The sequence below is a fragment of the Crocodylus siamensis genome, chromosome 6 (genome assembly GCF_052110815.1).
Source record: "Crocodylus siamensis isolate JL-2025a chromosome 6, ASM5211081v1, whole genome shotgun sequence".
In the NCBI taxonomy this organism is placed as follows: Eukaryota; Metazoa; Chordata; order Crocodylia; family Crocodylidae; genus Crocodylus; species Crocodylus siamensis.
Window position 1 is genome coordinate 66,236,644 of NC_143400.1, and position 20,829 is coordinate 66,257,472.

Genomic DNA, 20,829 nt, shown 5'->3' on the forward strand with positions numbered 1-20,829 from the left:
TGATTCTGTAAGATGCATCCCATCAGATTAACAGAGCTTTATTAAAAGTAAAGCCTCAGAGAACAGAGCATCAGCCCAGCACAAGCTAGAAATAGGGGCCTTTTATTTAAAAGAAAAAATATATTAAACAACTCCCTTTCATTTCACTTTCCAGTGCTCAGATTCAGGCCCTCCACACTATGCGCCTCAGCCAGACATCAACAATGCACAAAGTGTCTAGTAAAGTTATGAAAAAAATAGTGAAAGCAATATTCTGGCCTCACCCTCACATGTCCAGAGGGCCCTTAAGGAATAGGACCAATGTGATTATACTCCAAGGTGGAGCAGGTACAAGTCTCTCCACAATAAAGAGTGCAGTGTGTGTGTGTGTGTGTGTGTGTGTGTGTGTGTGTGTGTGTGTGTGTGTGTGTGTGTGTGTGTGTGTGTGTGTGTGTGTGTATGAAACAAGGCATCCACTTCTCTGCTGATTCAATCAGTAGCCTTTACTCACCATGGAGCAGAGCTTTGGAGAAAGGATTTTGTTACCCTGTATAGATCTTTCTGCCCTAAGCCTTGCAGATAAGGCTTGGTGCACAGGGGAGGAACTGGCTTAGGGGGAAGATCTCATATAGAACATATGCTAGGGACAGAAATTGTACATAAACCTGTATGTCATCAGAAACTAGTTCAAATCTGTAACACAACAGAAGTTCAGTGCACCTAAACTGCTTTCAAAATGGCTGAAACCAGTTTAAGTTAAACTTGGATGGATGTAGTATCTTTCACTGATTTAGGTTCAATAGGTTTATTAAACTTCTGCCCTAGATCCCCTCCAGATGCAAGTTAACTCACAGTCTCCCGGTATCCCAGGATGTTTTGCACCTTGCTCACAAACTCCTTTCTTGCAGGGTGGATGGACTAGCCTTGTTCCAAGCTGTCTTTTCCAGCTGAACAGGGAGGTATGCTCTAGCACCCCCCACCTTATGGCCTGAGCCACTGCACGTATGTGACTGTAGTTCCAGAATAAAAAATGAATGTCTGTTCATTTGCTTATTGGTTCAATCTATGCACCTTAGACTAACCTACAAAGATTGAATGCACTCAGCCTCTGGATTTTTGACTGTCTGTACTTAGCCATAAAGTGTGTCTGTCAATCAGTGACTAGCACAGTCAGGCATTAAACAGTGGATTAAAGCAATGTTGGAGCACTGCTGTCAATAAAAGCGTCAGTTCCATTTCTATAGTTAGGGCCATTTGTTTATGGCTTCCCTATCCATGTGACATGGTTCCCTTTTCCTGCTGTCATAAATCTCACACTGCCTTACATAAACAGTATCTTGCTACAGAGAAGACAAACACCAATACAGCTACTCCTGCCAGCATATCCCCTGGCAACTTTTCAGCTCCCCAAAGCTCTCTGCGATCCAGATGAGGTTTCCACTCCTTGTCATCTGTGCCATCTGTCTCATTTTTTTCAGAGAGAGGTCTGGTCTCCTATTGTTATAAGCTGCATGGTCACCAAAACATGCACTGGATCCTTTACAACGGGCTGCTTTGTAACTCACTGGAACAGAAGGCACATGAAGCAAATCTCTTTTCTCTTGAGGCAAGGCTTCTTTATGGGGCCTATATTCTTTCTTCTTTCAACCAAGTTTTTAATTCTCTTTCCTCTTCCCCGAACACCTGCTTTTTCATTTCTTCTCTAAATGCATGGACTCTGCAAACACGATCGTGTACAAAAGGGCCCCATTCTGCATGCCTGATATACTCTGAATATTCAATAGTTTCAGTGGGAGTTGGAGTATGAACAGAATGCAGGCTCAGGCTGTTGTTGGCACTTTGTTTAGGAACCTCTGTTTTTTGAACATTTTTTTGCATCCTTCATGCTCCAGCTTATTTCTTTCTTTCATTTAAAGTTTGACTTCGCTGGAAGCAAGATTAAACTCTGGCCACAAACTACCATTCATTTCTATCGGTGGAAGTCTTTCCATGAAAAGGAGTGTACAGCTGCTCAGCCTGCACCCACCCCTACTCCTCTGCTCTATGTGCCTTCCCAAGACCAGGGTGATCCTGAGATTGGGGAAGGCATGGGGAGCAGTGGCTGCTTCATTCCTTACAGGACCTGGGGAAGAAATGGAGCATCAGGGAAAGACTCTCTATGCTTTTTCCATGCCAGGGTCTAGGGAACAAATGTGGAGCACCTTCCTCTGCTCCACTCCATGGGTGGGGCTCCAGTCCCCAGGAGAAGTCAAGTGATAGGGAAGCATACAGGAGTTCTTTTCTGCACGAGAAACCCTTTTACAGAAGATAATTTCCTCACTGAAAGAAGAACTACTCTTTCTCTCCCCTGCAGGAGGGTTTTTTTCTCATAAGAGAAACTTTATGGACATCTGTGTGCTTCTGGTTCCTATCAGAAGAGCGGTGATTCTCCCTACAGAAATGCAATGCCTGCATGTGGCCTCTGACTTTCTTTCCTCTGCCTACGACATGATACAGCATTTACTGCACTATGGAATATCATAATATACACAACAAAACTCTTTGTTCTGCCAACCACTAACCATAGAAATGCAATCCTCACAAGAGCACTTTGCACTGCTCTGAATATAGTTTTTTATTCTTCTGATTCCTTCTAGCACTTCCCCCAGAGCATTTTATTTAAATTGTTTCCCACTATGAGTCAAGTACTCAGAGATCTGGAAGACTGCAGAGAGCTGTCTACCCTAGAAATTCTTTTTTACATTCATTTACTCTTTGGGTAATAAGAGGAAACACTAATAGTTGTCACTGATTTATGTAATTTTTCTTAACAGCCTTAGTACACTAGCAAAAAACCCCCATAATATAATGAATGCAGCCAGAGCTCTTAGCTGGATGTGACTGTGGGCTACAAATCCCAGAGGCACCTGGAAGCAGAAAGAGGAAGTGATGAGCAACCCTGCAGAGTCCTGCTGTTGTGATTGTGGACTGTAAATCTCAGCAACTTCAGGGGCAGCAGGAAGAGGAAGAAAACACACAGCCCATGCTGGCTGTGTGCCATAGAGCTGTGCTTTAGCACCCCCTGGCTTCTGGCCTGAGCCACTGCAGGTATGTGGCTGCATTTCTGGAATTAGAAGTGAATGGCTGTCCAGTTGTTTCTCAGTCTAATCTCTGCATTTTAGACTAATCTGCAAAGACTGAATTGACTCATCCTTGGGCTTTTTGACTGTTTGTATTTAGCCAAATTGTCATGCTTTTTTTATCAAAGGATCATCCAATAGGATTGAAAAAAACAGGGGTGGTGAACGTTTCTATCAGAAACCAAGAGCAAAATATTCTGAAAGGTACAGATTTTCCCTTACTATTTACCTCACTTTATTTTTTTTGCCTGCAACAGCCTTCTAGATTCTTCCCCTGCAACCTCAAGCAAAATTCTGAGGCAGGAACCAGCAGGTCTGATACCTTTCTCTTAGGTCTGGATGCATCTACAGTCATGTTACCACCCCTCTTTTCCCTCTATCCTTCCAGTCACACATACTCCCTTCCTGTTCTCTGTAGCAATCTTTATTCAAAGGATAGTCTTCAAGTAGACTAGAGAGCAAGCATGCAGACAAATTAGGCATTTCAGATATACATAAAGATTGGACACATGCTTGGATAACCTTTTTCTGTGCACAAGAAATAGGATGGGGGAGGCATGGCACCATCTCCTTCGCCCTCCAGGATTTGTGGAGGTTTCTTGTATGACCTGGGTCACAGTAGGAGGAAGAGTTATCAGTGGATAAATGGAAAGATAAGCATATTCCCTGCTGATTGCCCCCAATTCACAGCTGATTTAGGCAGTAAAAGGTAATGTAACATTATAGCTGAATTAATTATCTGGGAAGATACTTATAGGAATTCCTGGACAAACTGTAGTTGGTGGAAGGGAGAAAAAATTTTCAGTATTAGAGTTGTAATGGAGCTCTAGGGGTTGAACGAACAGGGACTCTGGCAAACTGCTTTACAAAGTGATGCTTCAGAAAAATCTTAACAAGCAGTTACTCATGGATGGGGTGGATTCAAAGTGGGTGCAGTGGTGTAGCTGTACCCCCTTTTGGACTGGAGTGCACCACAAGAACCCTACAGACTTTTTAAAATCCCTAAACAAGTGAAAATTCTCCCTCCCTTCTCCTTCCTTCAGACACACCCCTTTGCAAAATTCTAGATTCACCCCTGGTCATGGAGGTTCCCTTCTGCATGAGATAATTTGAGCCATTTGTTGGCAAAGAAAGGACTTTATTGATAATAGCAGGTAGCAGGTTAGACTATTTTCTCCTGGACCTTTTTTTCTATGTCTTGCAGACTGTGACATGCAATTAAAGCCAGGCATCAAGGATAAGAAGCAAGGAACTGTGAGGCAATCAGACAGGAAAGTCCCATGGCCTTGCAAAAAAATTAGTAATTTGGTAATGTGGTAATCCTGTTTTCTACACCTATTTTCTACCATGGGTATTTCCCATGCTTCTGGGCTTTGCCAGTTGCTCGTGCCTAACCCCATCTGCCCCCTTTGTTTTTGTCTCTATGTGTTCAGGGTGTTTTTAAGCCTCCCCAGAGACATTGGGTGTTTATTACAGCTACAGATAGAGATTTCAACTGGGGTATGGTGATTCACTCGCTTAGAGCAAACCTGGAGGTTCCTGACTAAAGGGTCTTACCCCATCCACTCAGGGTCACACTGATTCCCATATTTGGGGTTAGGAAAGAATTTTACCCCATGGTCAGATTGGTATGGACTGTGGGGGGTTGTGCCTTCCTCTGTAGCAGGAGGTGAAGCCCTTTGCCTGGGATCTCTTAAACATATTTTGACATTTCATAGAAGCAGGACATTGGCTACCATGGTTCCTCTGCTTTTCCTGTGGCAGGTTAGGGTGTTAGGCCTATGTTGTGTCAGGGTTGAGTGTAGTCTTATATGCAGTTTAGATCAGGGGTTAGCAACCCCTAGTATGCATGCCAAGCATGGCACACAAGGCCATTTTCCTTGGCACATGTTGGGGCCAGGGAGGCAGCAGCTGTTTGCAGCCTCCCAGCTGCAGCCAGCCCCAGCTCTGGGTAGCTGCTGCCAGCTGGGAGTCGGGGCTGCTCCCAGCAGGCAGCTAGGATGCTGCAGCCCCTGCTGGGGCCAGGGTGGGAGGGAAGCAGCTGTTTGTAACCTCCTGGCTGCAGCCAGCCTTGGCTTCGGGTAGCTGCTGATAGCCACGGAGCCTGGGCTGCTTCCATGGAAGCCCTGCTGCAAGCAGCCAGGGCTCTGTGGCTGTCAGTAGCTACCCAGAACCTGGGCTAGCTGCAAACATCTGCTGCCTCTCTGCCCCAGCCCCAGCCTCAGCTGCCTCTCAGCCCCAGGCCCAGGCCCAGCCCCAGCCCCAGCCCTGGGTTCTGGAGAGGCAGAGGTACATACTGGCAATGCTCCCCGCTGTGCTGCCCTCGCCACTTCTGCAAAGCAGCATTGAAACTCAGAGCAGCAGGGCACAGTGGGGGGGCGCAGAAAGCTGCATGCTCCAAGCTGCCTGTTGTCCTGTCACACTTCCCCTGCAGGCAGGGGCAGCAGCGAGGGGCACAACCTGCGCTGCTGCCCACGCTGCTCCTGTGCACATAGGGGAAGTATGGCAGGGCAGCGGGGAGATTGGAGTATGCAGCTTTTTGCGCCCCCCCTGTTCTGCCCTGCCACATCGGGTTCCAATGTTGCTTTGCAGAAGTGGCAAGGGCAGCACAGTGGGAAGCATTGTCAGTATGTGTTGCCTCCCCAGAGCCTGGGGCCAGGTCTGGGGCTGGGAGGCAGCTGGAGCCAGGGGCAGGGTAGAGAGGCAGCAGATGTTCGCAGCTGGCCCAGGTTCTGGGTAGCTGCTGGCAGTCACAGAGCCCAGGCTGGGGGTCAGGGGCTTTGGGTGGGGGGCAAAGAGCAGCAGGGGTGGGGGGCAAGATCTCTGGGTGGGAGACAAGGGTCATGAGCAGGGCTGGGGGGCAGGGGCTTTGGGTAGGGGGCAAGGGGCACAAGCAGGGCATCCTGCCTCTGCCCTCATTTTGTTTTTCTGGCATGCTGGCACTCTAGCACCTTCCAAGGTATTCCAACCATCATTGTGGGGGGTTTCGGCACTCTGGCCAAAAAATATTGCCTACCCCTAGTTTAGATTATGACTTTATGGGATGGTTGGGATAGGGATGATCCTGCCTCAGGCAGGGGGCTGGACTAGATGACCTCTGAGGTCCCTTCCAGTGCTACTTCTCTATGGCAATCTCTTGTCATATCCAGAAACTCCTTGGTTATTAACTCCACTTTCTCTCAACCAAACCAAACAAACAAGGTCTGGGAAGGAGATTGCTCATCAGAACTTGACATATCCCATAATTTATAAAAAATCAACATTTGGGAAAAACCAGCATGAATATTATTCAACCAGCTGCAACAGCAGTAAGATATAGGGAGTTTAAGTTTCAAGTACATCAGATAAAAGCATACTAAACAAAAGTCCCAGGCCATAGGAGATTTATCCATCCTTGCAACAGTACCATAGAAAGGATATTTTCATAGAAAAGACCCCAACTTGTGCTTTTCCTTAAGCATAGCTGTGGTTGCTTGCAACAAGCTGGCTCTCAGTTAAGTTCTTAAGGTTAGAGCTATGCAGCTGCCATCACCTGGAAGTGCACTGAGGAAGTGAATTACATTGATTCAGTCATTTAGGTAAGTATAATATATTTACATGTCCCCATGTACACACATGCACTGAAAAGCTGGTCCAGTGAATACTGACTTAGCTTCTTTGAAGTTAATAACCATATAGCAATTTATACCATTTGGCCTTCTGTTACACTGAAATCATCCACTGTTTGTTTTTTCTGTCCTCTACTAAAGAATCAGAGCTACTCAAGTGTGACAGGGAGCTACAATACTAAGGACTAAGAGATATTATAGACATTTTATAGCACTTCTGCTGCAGGAAAATTGAAGCTTTATCTTTACCACCACTTTGGAACTGAGTGTCCATAGTTTGCAGAACAGTAGAAGCCAGGAAGTCTAAGTGAGCATAATTTTGCTGGGGTACATACAAGTTATCTGTGCTGTTTGATTACCTTTGAATCAAACCAAGTTGACTAGAAAGATAACTCTTACAGCAAGATAATATATATATTTTTGCTGCCTCTGGGAAAAATAGTTTTAACAGTATTAGACACAAACATTATAGGTTAATGAATTAATCATTGTTGTTTTATAATACCGAAATGACATTAAATGGGGAAGTTCTATCTTACAATGATATTGAAAAGGAACATGTATTTTGATTCAGAACATATCACTTTACTTAATATCTGTTGTAAAGAGAAAGTTTAAAGTGAAAGTTAATTGCTCCTATAATTTGGAAGTGCTGTGCATAGGTTCAGAATTCTGATCACTTCTAAACTGAAGCACTTTTAAAAACTGACGGGTTGCCATAAATTCTTCTGCACCACACAGTGACTTAAGCAGTGCATTTAGGAGTTCCTCACACCAGGATGCCATGTAACCTACAACACCCATGTGCCTCAAGTCTGGATGTTTATTAAATTCCAAAACATACAAGTTATAAATTAAGGCCTCCCCTCTCTGACTCAGTAAATAAACTATATTAGTCTGGGATTGTGCAGAGTCCTAACTTCTTCCTCACTTTAGAGTTTCTCCATCCTGCAGGGAAAATTCCATTGAAAACACAGAGTTCCAGTAAAAGGAATGATCCCTTCTTGCAGAACAGATGGAGTGTTAAGGCTACTTGACTGTAAAATGCAACGTTACCTTATTATAAAGGTCACAAAAATGGGTATCTTTGCACTACTAAGGGCCATGTTGCAAAAAACGTAGTACATGTTAAATGTATTTAAAACATGAACATCCATGTGTTCAAGCAGTAAAACGCAGATAAGTGCTCTTGTAACATAGCAAACTTATAACTTTTGGGGTGAGGAATATATCCAGATCATACTAAGTAACATATGTTCAGCTACCATCAGCCTGCTTCACAGAGATATGAGTAATGTATAGTCCTCCTGTAATCCAGGATGTATCCCTCCCAGCTATCCCACTTCCATTCCAAGGGCTGGTCTATTTACCCACCTAAATTCTACTGTTCAGGGACACTTGGACTGACCCCATGGTGACACCCCCACTTGCCCCTGCCCTTGTCCCCATAACATCACCTTGAGCCTCAGGTGTTGCCAAGGCCTTCTACCTTTGCTTGAGCACTGCAGTGTGAACAGCAAACACCTAGCTTCGTGAACCAAACTGAACGAGAGAATGTCCTCTTCAGACTTCTGCAGGAAGGCCATAAATTAGTCTTGTGGTGAGGTGCCAGACCTCATCATGATCTTGAGTAAGAGAACCATCACTACAACTGCTAAGGGTGGGAAGGGGAGCCAACAAAACCAGAGGCTATGGGTGCCAGCAATGCCTTGGGCACCATGAGGTCATTGGCATTGCACAGTTTATGCACAGCCATTGTTGCCATTCATCGTCCCACAATGAACTGGTTGGCAATAGAACAGAAATGGTTGGTGTTTGCCAACTTCTAAATCACTAGGGTTGCAAGTCTCTCAGTGGACTTGGGGTACTGAAACCCACTGTCCTGATGCTAGAGCAGGAGACCCAGGCTGGTGCAAAGGTTCATGACTGTGCCATAGGACATCCTGCCACTGCTCATTATCCCGGGGTTCTGAGCATGAGCTGCTCCCACCAATCCAAGCCGCCCAGCATCTGATACTGTGCCCAGCATCTGATACTGGGTCCATAGCTTATATGGCATTGTGTTATGCCTCCTGCAAGTCAGCCAGCATGGCACTAATGGTAGTATCATGGTGCTCAAAAGTAGTGCCTCCCAGGGCCAGGCTGTGGATTACAGCAGTTAGGGCAAAGATATGATTGGTTCTACCACTCATCATCTCTAGAGAGCTCGTGGAGATCCAATGCCAGGTGGAATAGTCAGTCAAAGAGGGACTGGAATTTGCATCCGCACATCAATCAATTGGTGCTTTTGCTGTGCTCAGCTGTTTTTGGCCCTTGTTAGAAACATGGGGAAAAGTTGCTCTAGTACGGCATGCTGGAAGGCTTGCTAAGCGGCTGTCTATCAGCAGAGCATGAGCTGTGCATGTAGGGGTCATAGTAAACATTACCAACAAAGCCCTAAGGGCAGCATTACAATTAGTAAGTGGAGTTAAAATGCAAGCAGATGTGTGTCCAAGCAGTTTAGCAAGTGTTAAGTATCCTCATGGCATGGCAAAATTGTTCCCTTCTGGCAAAGGTTACCTCCTAACATGTACTGACTTTAATAGGTCACTACTTTCTAATGATCAGGGATCCTGGTTTTCTCTGATTTTAAAAAAATCCCCAATTTTCGGTTAAAAAAAAGTAACCTCAAATCCACATTTTTTGTGATTTAAATGAAATACCACTATATATATATGAGGTACATACAAGTTCTATATGTATTCAATTTTATTTAAATTTCAATTCAATATATATTGAATATTTATATAGTGGTGGTTCATTAAATCACAGAAAAATGTGGATTTGGGGTTACTTTTTTTTAACTGAAAATTGGGGATTTTTTAAAATCAGAGAAAACCAGGATCCCTGCTATAATGATATGCAACTGTCACAAATGCTCTAAAGTGCATAATAGAAAGGGCTCATCCCCTACTGCAGCTGGATTTCAGATTTTCTAGCACAACATCACCTGAACATACAACTTCCTTTCTTTGTCAAGTCATGAAACTTATTGATTAGAGATGGTGTCAGCAAATTATATTCATGTCAGATTAATACTAGTGAAGATAATCATATGCTTGTTACCAGAAAAATACTACAGACTACTAATACTGAACTTCACCCATAATAAAAAAAAAGATTAGATTTTTACTTACCCTATAACAATGCAAGAGATAGCAGTTCCCAAAAAGGCGTAGGTTAAAATTGATCCTAAGTTACGAAAAAAATGTCTCTGCAGATGGAAGGAAAAATTATGAAAACTGTATTGCAGTGCAGAGTTAATCTTAGAATTTTAAAACCACACACAACCTCTGACACTAGAAGTCTCACTCAGTTCATTCAGGCTATTATCATAGCTGATACGGCAGGGTTAGGGAAAAAAATCCACACCAACTCTGAATGCACTTCTGAAAAATATGGTCTAAACTCTATCATCTGCTCTCAGTACATCTGAATATCACTGAACTCCACTTTCCATATATCACGCTAGCTGTCCTGAAATATTTAGTAGCTATAGTAAAAGCACAGATTATTAATGTTTTACATAAATACTACCATAAATCCCTTTTCTTACAGAGATATAAGCCCCAGTCCCTCCATAGAGAGCAAGTGAACCACTGTTCACATACAGAGTACCACTGACTTGAAAAAGGTCCCTCTGGAGCCCAGTAATCTGCCCAGGTGTTAATTAAATGTAAAATGGAATTTCACACAGGTGTAACAGCAGAATCAGGACTATGGGCTTGATCTTGAACACATTTATTTATCACACTTAATTTTATATTTTAGGTCATTATTGTGTAAAAAAAAATTCAAGTCATGAGTATTCAGTTCTTTTTTTCTGTTATTTCTGTAGCGCTACAAAATAGCCATCACATTAATGCACCTAAGTGTTACTTGAAGGAGAAATTGCTTACCTTCTTTAGACTATATCCTGCATGAAATATAATGGGTGGCAGTAAAACATTGAAGAAAATGGAAGGATCAAATGTCATCTGCCAAAAAGGACAAAGGAACATGATAAGGAAAAGTAAAGCAATTATAGCATTTAACAGGATGGATTTCACTTGAGATTCATAGGACTTTTTAATCACAGTGTGGCTATAATAAATTACTGTAGAACGCATAGAAATATGAAAATTTATTCAGAATTATTGTCCAGGAAAATATTGTAATTTTATAGTACCCTGTTGTCTGCATACACAGTATAGTATCTACACATTAAAAATATTTAGCCCCAAAATAAGTTGATACAGGACACAGGTAAGTAATATTTCACATATTAAGAAGTAAACCAAAGTAGAATGATCTATTAGATTAGGCTCTCGATTAGGGATTCAGGAAACTATGTTTGATTCCGAAGCATGGGCCTCCCACATTATCTTGGGGAAAGCAGTTATTCTACAATGTTCTTGGTAGTAAAATGTAATTTCATTATGGTGTGAACTTGTGTTTTAGGCATGAGATTTATGGCAACCGTCAATCTTCCTGGATCATGGTGTATTCATGAGGACCACCCAGACTTTCAATGCATATGCCTGGGCAGGAACTTTTGGAGGAGTGGAGGCTGCCCAGACTGTCCATCCTCCCTTTAGGCCATTGAGACAGAATCTAAACACCAGATTGAGTCCAGATGTATGGTACCTCCATGGCTATAGTTGTATAAGTGTCTGGGAATCAAACCCAGGTCTCCTGCATGGTAGACAAGGATTCAACTGAATCACAGGGGACTCTGCATGAGCGGGGGAGGGGGCCGCAGGAAGACCAGGAGACGCCATCTGAGCAAGACAGGTGACAAAGGCAAGGAGTGCTAAGGTAAGGAACGGGGGCCCAGACAGTCTCCCTAATTGGGGGGAGGCACACACAGTCTTGCAAGGCCTTAAATGCCTATATACCAATGCTCGCAGTATGGGGAATAAACAGGAGGAACTCGCCCTCAGAATAGATAGTTCAAACACAGACGTCATAGGGCTAACAGAAATGTGGTGGGATTCGTCCCACAACTGGGCAGTTAGCATTAGGGGCTATTGGCTTTACAGGCGGGATAGAGAAGGAAGGAAAGGTGTGGCGCTGTACGTTAAGGAGCACTACACATCCTCTGCCAGCAGAATGGGGTCAGAGGAAGGGCAGGCTGAAGTGCTCTGGATCAAGATTCAAGGGGGCCATGGGGAGAGTGATTTGACAGTGGGAGTCTACTACAGACCCCCCAACCAAGGGGAGGAGCTGGACCAGGAATTTTCGGGCCAGCTTGCAGAGGCACTTAAGGCAAGGGATGTAGTTGTCATGGGTGATTTTAATTACCCAGATATCTGCTGGGAGGAACAGTCAGCCAGGATGGACCGTTCCAGGAGGTTCCTGGCTGAGATACAGGACCTCCACTTAATTCCGGAGGTGCACGGTCCCACCAGAGGAAATGCCCTGTTGGACCTGGTCCTGGCCACAGGCTATGAACTGGTAAGAGGCCTCCAGGTTCTTGACCACCTGGGTGATAGCGATCATCGCTTGCTGGAATTTACCATCCAGCGCAGGGTGTCAAGGGCCTGCAGCAAGACGGTAGCCCTAGACTTAGGAGGGCCAACTTCAACAAGTTGACGGGACTAGTGGGAGAGGTGCTGGGGTCCTTGAGGGCAGGGGAACTCAGTGTCCAGGACGAGTGATCGTTCCTTAAGGAAACAATACTCAGGGCCCAAGAGGTGTCCATCCCAACAAGAAGCAAGGGGGGCAAGAGTTCCCGAAAGCCCCCCTGGCTTACCAAGGGTGTCCAGGAATGCCTGATTGCCAAAAAGGCAGCGTACACCCAGTGGAAGGGGTGTGCTATCTCCAAAGAGGAGTATACCTCCTCTGCTCGGGCCTGTAGAGGGGCTGTCAGGAAAGCTACATAGAGCTAGGACTAGCGTCCAAGATCAAGGATAATAAAAAAGTCCTTTTTCAAATATATAGGGAGGATGAAGAAGGAACTGGGTAATGTGGGGCCCCAGCAAAATACGTTGGGCAATCTGGTGGTTGCGCTAGAGGAGAAAGTGGACCTCTTTAACCAATCCTTCACCTCCTTTTTCTTGTGCAGGGACAGGGACTGCCCCGCTGTGATGCCAGATGGACTTGAGGGGAACACCTCTAGACCTCAGGTTGGGGAGGACCGGGTTAGAGAGCTTCTGGAGCGGCTGGATGTGTTCAAGTCAGCGGGTCCAGATGCTCTCCACCCCAGGGTGTTGAGGGAGCTAGCTGGGGTTATTGCAGGGCCCTTGGCACAGCCTTACGAGTGCTCGTGGTGCTCGGGCCAGATGCCAGATGATTGGAAGATAGCTAACGTGGTCCCCATCTTCAAAAAAGGGAAGAGAGAGGACCCAGGCAACTATAGGCCCATCAGTCTTACCTCAATCCTAGGGAAACTCTTTGAGAAGGTACTCAAGGAGCACATCTGCGATGGGCTGGCTTCAGGGATGATGCTCAAGGGCAACCAGCACAGTTTCATTAGGGGCAGGTCATGTCAGAACAACCTGATTGCCTTTTATGATCACGTCACAAAGACAATGGATGCAGGTGTTGCTGTGGACATAGTCTTTCTAGATTTCAGCAAGGCCTTTGACACTGTCTCCCACCCCATCCTCATTACAAAACTAGGCGACTGTGGCATTGATGCCTACACAGTCAGATGGATTGCAGATTGGCTCCAGGGTCCTACTCAGAGAGTGGTGGTGGAAGGGTCATATTCAACCTGGGGGGAAGTGGGCAGCCGAGTCCCCCAGGGCTCGGTCCTGGGGCCTGCGCTGTTCAATTTCTTCATCAGCAATTTCGACGATGGGGTGAAAAGGAACCTGTTTAACTTTGCTGATGATACCAAAATTTGGGGTGAGGTGAGCACGCTAGTAGGGAGGGAAAGATTGCAGCAAGATCTGGATAGGTTACAGGAGTAGGCTAACATAAACAGGATACGTTTCAATACTGACAAGTGCAGGGTGCTGCACTTAGGCAGTAGAAACCAGCAGTGTACTTACAGAATGGGAAACTCCCTTCTTGAGAGCATGGAGACAGAAAGGGATTTGACTCCAAGATGAACATGGGCCAACAATGCGAGGTCACGGTTGGCAGGGCTAACCGGACCTTGTTGTGCATCCACAGGTGCATCTCAGGTAGAGCCAGGGAGGTGCTCCTCCCCCTCTAAGTGACACTGGTCAGCCCACAGCTGGAGTACTGCATCCAGTTCTGTGCGCCCCATTTCAGGAGGGATGTGGACAACATGGAGAGGGTCCAGAGGAGGGCTACCCGCATAATCTGGGGACAACAGGGCAGACCCTACAATAAAAGACTGCGGGACCTAAACCTGTCCAGCCTTCACAAGAGAAGGCTGAGGGGGGACCTGGTGACTGTCTATAAACTCACTAGGGGGGACCAGAAGGGTTTGGGGGAGACCTTGTTTTCCCTAGCGCCCCCTGGCATAACAAGGAATAATGGACACAAATTATTGGAGAGTAGGTTTAGATTAGACAGCCGCAAGAACTACTTCACAGTTAGGGCGGCTAGGAGCTGGAATCAACTTCCAAGAGAAGTGGTGCTGGCTCCTACCCTGGGGATCTTTAAGAAGAGGCTTGATGCCTACCTGGCTGGACTCATTTGAGTCCAGTTTTTCTCCCGCCCAGGTGGGGGGTCGGACTTGAAGATCTACAAGGTCCCTTCCGACCTGACTTCTATGATTCTATGATTAGGAGATCTGCTAGGTAGGAATATGTAGAAACTGATGTGTGCTATGAAGCCTTTCTTTTAAATTTGAAATCCTTTGCCGTTTCTTTTAGGAGAGTTCACTCAGTGTGAGGGCTCTTTAATGTGTTTAATATATAACATTTCAACTCACTTACCACCACCACCAAAGAAAGTTCTTTGCTTTCCTTTCTATTCTTATGTAGAGTGACAAAGCAGGAAGTACAGCCATAGCAATGAAACTGAATTATCATCTTAGTGCCAGTCATTTATCTCTATGAGACAGCAGATTGTTCATCTTCTGCACCACTAGAGATGCAACACATTGCTGTGTGTGGAAATACGAGAGGGCCCAACTGCATCATGATTGTTTACAGGGCTTTTGATGTGGGGAAAAAGATGTGTCTTGGAAATATTCCCCATGAACTAAGGATGAGATTCATCCATTCACCATAAAGCTATAGGCCTTTGTCCAGTGCAATAAACAGAATGTTAGTCACTTCCCAAATGAAGGGTGTGTCACTAGGCTGCAACACACCCTTTCCTGATTAGTGCTCTGCTTCAAGGTTTCAGATAGCAGCAGATACCAGTCCATACACCCTTATGCAAGGTAATAGGGCCAATTAATTTAATGTTGGCTTGCTAAATCCTTATATTAGCACTCTGTTTGGATACATCTGGACCTTCTTCAGGTCCTTGAGCTACATCTAGTCATTAGGAAAAGTAGATCATGTGTCTGTTACATAAAAGGTCAGAACTGGGCATTATAATTGCCCCTTCCTGTCTTATATAGCTCTAAAACCTATAGGCAATACTGAGGTAATTCCTTAGACCATCTACATCAAGGGTGAATTTCCCCCATATGCATCTGTCTAAAGTATTACTCAGGGGACTTGGTAAATTTGAAGGGAATCCTTTTTTTTTTTTTTGTATTTTCAAAAACAGTTAGGTTTTTTTTTAATTGTCTCATTTTTCCACAACACCCCTCATCTCAAATCTGCTTTGGGAGCAGTAAAAAAAAGAACAAAATAGCAGGGAGATGTTTAACATGTACCAGAAGCACAAATAATATTGTGAAGAAAATTGTTCTCAAAAGGCTTCCATAGTCAGGAAGTTCAGGATGTTCAAATAAGCTTAGTAAAGAGACTTGAACTTTGGGGTCCAACTTCAGTTCAAACTTCAGATTCTTTTGAGGTTCATCCAGCCATCTCTTGATGAGATCAGTTACAGTTTTTGAGTCATGAAAGGGAATTGCATGAAAAATACCTTAGCTACTTTAAAAATGGCTTTCCTTTTAATTCTACTATGGAAATATTTGCAGATTTGTGTGTTAGTGCTAGTGCTAATTTTCTCAGATGTCAAGGTATAATACTTAGTATTCTCCAGGGCTAAGTACAGACAGTCAAAAAGCCCAAGGCTGAATCAGTTCAATCTTTGTAGATTTTTTAAAACTACATAGGTTGAACCAATAAGCAAGTGAACTGAAGTTCACTTTTCAAATGAAAGGAACCCCTGCAGTGGCCTATATTAAGAGCTGGGGGGGTACTAGAGCACACCTCCCAGTCTGCTGGCCACTGCAGAGCCAGAGTCCTCTGATCCCCTAAGCCATGCCACCTCCTCAGCTTCCATGACAGCTGAGTAAGAGGTGGGTGGGAAAAACCCACCTGTCCTGCCTGGCATCGACCCCCGCCCCCCCCATTGGGAACAGTCTTGGGGGGAGAGGAAGCTGAATCTGGGGGCTTTACTCTTTCCCCCCACCCTCCAGCTGGGAGTGGGACTGGAATTTGCTAGACATGCCACTTCTCAGCCTCCCAGTCAGCTGAGGCAGCAGGGGATGGAAGTCTACACCTCAGCTTGGCTCTGCCCCAAGAGCAGGAAGCTAGGAGCCATGTCCACTTCTCAGCTGCCTGAGGTTGGTTGAGGGGAGTGGGGAAGGGAAAGCCCGCAGCAGGGGCTTGACTCTGGTCCCAGAGTTGGAAGCCAGGAGTCGTGCTTACTCGTCAGCCACTAGGCTAGAAGGTGGGGAGGAAGCCCACAGTGAGGCTTGGCTCCATCCCTCCCCAGAGCTGGGAGCAGGGCTGGAGTCTCCTAGTCATACCCCCTTCTCAGCCTCCAGGCAGGCTGAGGGGAGAGGGATGGAAGGGGAGCCTTGGCTCTTCCCCCCAGAGATGGGAGCCATGCCCCCTTCTTAGCCTCTGGACTGGCTGGGAGGTGGGAAGAACCCTGCATGGGGCTTGACCCTGCCCCCCAGAGCCTGGAGTTGGGAGCCATGCCACCTTTTCTGTCTCCTAGCTGGCTAGGCAGAGGGAGAAGCCTGTACCAGGGCTTGGGTCCTCCCCCTCCCCCACAGAGCCAGAAGCAGGTTTGGAATCCCCTTGCCATGTCCCTTCTCAGTGACTGGACCAGCTGCATGGCTCTCAGCCCTGGGGGGCAGAGCTAAGCCCTGATGCAGGCTTCTGTCCCTGCCCTGACCTCAGCTGGCCCAGAGGCTAAGGGGACATGGCAAGAGGACTCCAGCCCTTCTCCTGCTTTTGGTGGGGTGGAGCCAAGTCCTGGTACAAGCTTTTCCTCTTCCCAGTCAACCCAGAGGCTGAGAAGGGGGCATGGCTCCTGGTAAGCCAAGCCCCAGTACAGGCTTCTCCTTTCTCTCCTTCCCTAGCTTCCCTCTCCCCTCAGCCACCCCTGAGGCTGAGAAAGAACCATGAAGTCAGAGCTAGGGCTGGCCCATCCTATCCTGTGAAATCTGCAGCCACAGGGGGCCCTGCAGCCAAGGGCCCCCCTGCATCCAGCTGCTTGCTACCCCCACTTCCCTGCCACCTCTGCTGTCACCGCTGGCTTCATGTCCAGCCGCACCCCCTCCCCCCACTGCTAATGCCATTGCTGCTGGCTTCTTTGGCTGCTTGCCACCCCACCCCCTGCCCCCGCCGCCTTCTTCACATCAGGGGCCCCCAAAATTATATCTTGCAGGGGGTTCCAAAAATTGTGGGCTAGCCCTGTGCAGAGCCAAGCCCTGGTGCAGACTTTTTCCCATCACCTGCCCTCAGCCAGCCTGGAGGCTGAGAAGGGAGCATGGCTCCTGGAGGCTGAGAAGGGAGCATGGCTCCTGGCGCCAAGCTCTGGGGGCAGATCCAAGCCCTGGTGCAGGGTTCTCCCCACCTCCCAGCCAACCCAGAGGCTGAGAAGGGGGCATGGCTGTTGGGGGCAGAGTCAGACCCCTGCTGCAGACTCCCCTTCCCTTCCCCAAGCTGGCAGCACCCAGCTGGTGGTCTGGTGCTGGGCCAGAAGGGAACCCCCACCCCCATCCCTCCTCAGCCACCCAGACTGATAGTGCTCCAGCTAGGGAGCAGAGGGGCAGGGCAGACCCTGCTCATTGGAGCAGATATCATAGCCCAGGGCTGCAAAGCATTATGGGATGCTGGGGGGACTGTATGTTAACTTGACCCAGGAGGGGATCTGGGACAGAAGTTCTATCAACCAGTTTGACCTACATCAGTTAAGTTTGATACTACCTCTAACCAGCTTTATCTCAAATCAGTTTCAGCCATTTTGAAAGCAGTTTATGTGCACTTAATTTCTACTCTGTTACAGGTTTAAACTGGTTTCTGATCACTTAAACTGTTTTATGTGTTATAAGTTGTTTCCCTAGCCCAGGAGTGATTTGAACTCAGAGATGCAGGCTTACTGCATAGCTAGGAAAATCCTTCACTGCATTTGTGTACAAATTAATGCAGTGCTTGACAATAACATATCTATGATTAGACTACTGGAAGATTTGTTCTTTTTTTTTTGCAGAGGAGTTCAACAGAAACAAAGCATTTAAACTCAGTGGGCACATCTACACATGTATTAATGCGCTGCAATTGCGGCACATTAAGTTTAGTACCTGTTATTACAGGTACTACACTTAATGTACTGCAATCAGTGCTACCTGTAATACCAGGAACTAAACTTAATGTGCTGTAATCAGTGCTACTGCACAGTAGCACCAGAACATGTTTTTTATGTGCTGTTAATGTGCAGTATACTTTTGCCATGATGTGCTAATGCGTAATGAAGCTGGTCTACTGTGCTTTTAGGGTATTTATAACCAGACCATTTTGTCCAGAAGTTCACTGCTTCTGAGCAGACTCAATTTGAGTTTGCTCCACATGCAAGCTGATGTGAACTGCACTGTGCCATGTGCAGTTGTATAAGTGGCAAAATGCATGGCAGTGCACAGAAAATGGAGGTGGTATGCTTTTGAACTAAAGCACCTCTTATGTGTTTTAGTTCAAAAGCATGCCACCACCATTTTCTCAGTGCTGACGCACATTTAGGCACTTATACAACTGCAAAATTCCCTTACTGTTTCGAGTAGATGCATCCAGTATGACAGAATATCCAACGGGTTTAACAGATTTCAGGTTACCACCACATGACTTGAATGATATGGAGCCAGATTACTTCCTGTACAGAAATCTGCGTGGCACAGAATAGAGAGTTTTTTCCTGATTCTCCAGGTGTGTTTTTTGCCTGTATTACAGGCTGCTGTATATTATGCCATCCAGCTCTCAGTAGCAGTCTCCACAGGAATGTACATTAGCTAAGAATTGACAGAGCATAACTGTTCTCTCGGTTGCCCTGTCCTCAAGAAGCCCCTCATGCTCCTTCTCTTTCTTCTCATTGGGTTCCCTACACAAAGGTGGGCTGAATAGTTGGTACAAAACTTGGGAAACCAGCTTTACACCAACAGAATTCTCCCTCTGATATGTGGCAAGGTTGGAGTATAGTGGAAAGAGGCCAGAACACAATAGGGAATTTAACCACAGTTTTGGCCACCATATGGAACACTTCTGTTCTCTGACTGCCATTGTAAAGAACAAAGATATTTAATAAGAATGGAAAAGTGTCATGAGCTCAAAGTGCTTTCTTCAGTTCACAGCATGTTCTTTATTCATTCTCTAACAAAATGTGGGACAAAAACAATATATATGTTGGGTATGAAATAAGCCATCCATTAATATAATTTTTCAAAGTGATGTTAGAATGAAGACAAGTTTTAAAAAAACAAAGCAAAAGTTTTCATCTCTTATTCTGAGTAGACTACCTACATTCTCCATCAGGTTCAGGCACACAGAGATAGCACAGAAGTATTTTGCATCCTTAACTTTGTTTCAGACAACTCTCAGGTAATAAAATTCTGCATAATACATAGCACTGCTGGACAAAAAGCATTATTTTAATAAGCCTGTGTAAGTCACTGTTCTGTCTGAGGGTCCTATTATATTAAAATCTTTAAAAGAGACAGCACGTCATTAGCACAATGGCTTCCAGCTCCTTTGTTCAAATAAAGTGCATTTTCTTTATGGCTAGGATGTACTCAATGAATTATTTAGCTTCATAGCAATAAGACCTGACTGCAAAATTACTTCCGTCTTCTTACCAACAGATAGCTTGCTTCGATAAACAGGAAGTGGGAACTCAGCAAAATTTTTGACTGTTCTGCTTGCTTTGAATTATTAAACTGATGTGAACTGGCTGGCAAACAATGGGATGTAGTAAATTTAGCCATGCTGACAACTTTATGGAAAATAAAATGGAGAAAGAACTTTTTATCACTTACTCCTATGAACTGGCTGTCTCAAATGTCACATTAATTTGGGAATTAAATCAGTAAATAAATTAAATGAAAGCTTTTTTTCATAGGCTTCAGAAATCCTAATTGTATATTTCATTATTCAAAACAATTCTATGACATAACAAATACGTATTTATAAATCAAGGTACAGACTAATTCAACTGCTGTAAAGATTTAAGAAACTTTTATGCTGAATTTTGATTCTACACAAAACAATCAAAACTCAGATCAGTGCAAGCATTTTTTATAAAGCTCTCCATGTAGCTCCCCTTGATTTTCTAGCCTTCTCTGATGTGTTTTCTGGCAGCATAGAGGCAATCCTCTTGCAGGAAAAGCCTAAAGACTCAGCAAAATCTGAATAAGTCTGAGTATCACAGTATTTCCCTGTCTCCACGAGCTGGCTCTGAGAACACACAGTTGATTTAATTCTTCCTAAGAGAGCCAACATTTTTGTAATAACTAAATGAAAATACATATAGGCAAGAAATTCAAATTAAAGTTTTAATCTTATTGATTTCTATGAACTGGCCTTATATCATAATGGCTGCATCTACACGAAACTCTGCCTATGCAGTAGCTCGTTACTACTGCGCAGTAGCATTGCACAGCACAAAGCAATGCCTTTGCTAAATGACTTTGCAGAAACAACTATGCAGTCAGTGTCTCATGTACATGTAGCCAATATTTATGTGTTTTAAATGATTGGCAGTGTAAAAGTAATGTAGCCATGATGGTCCAGAAATTACGAGTGACAAGGATTTCTTACGGTGATGTTTTATTGGACCAGCTG

The 20,829-nt window shown here is 45.1% G+C and overlaps 1 protein-coding gene across 1 annotated transcript in view; it reads right to left on the bottom strand.

The window, feature by feature from the left end:
* SLC9A9 (solute carrier family 9 member A9) overlaps positions 1-20,829 on the bottom strand; it is a 410,063-nt gene that overhangs the window by 376,789 nt on the left and 12,445 nt on the right. The window contains exons 3-4 of the mRNA XM_090053238.1: positions 10,645-10,722; positions 9,883-9,959 (exon numbers count right to left, since the gene is read on the bottom strand). Of these exons, the coding sequence (XP_089909364.1) occupies positions 9,883-9,959; positions 10,645-10,722 (155 nt within the window). The remainder of the gene's footprint in view (positions 1-9,882; positions 9,960-10,644; positions 10,723-20,829) is intronic.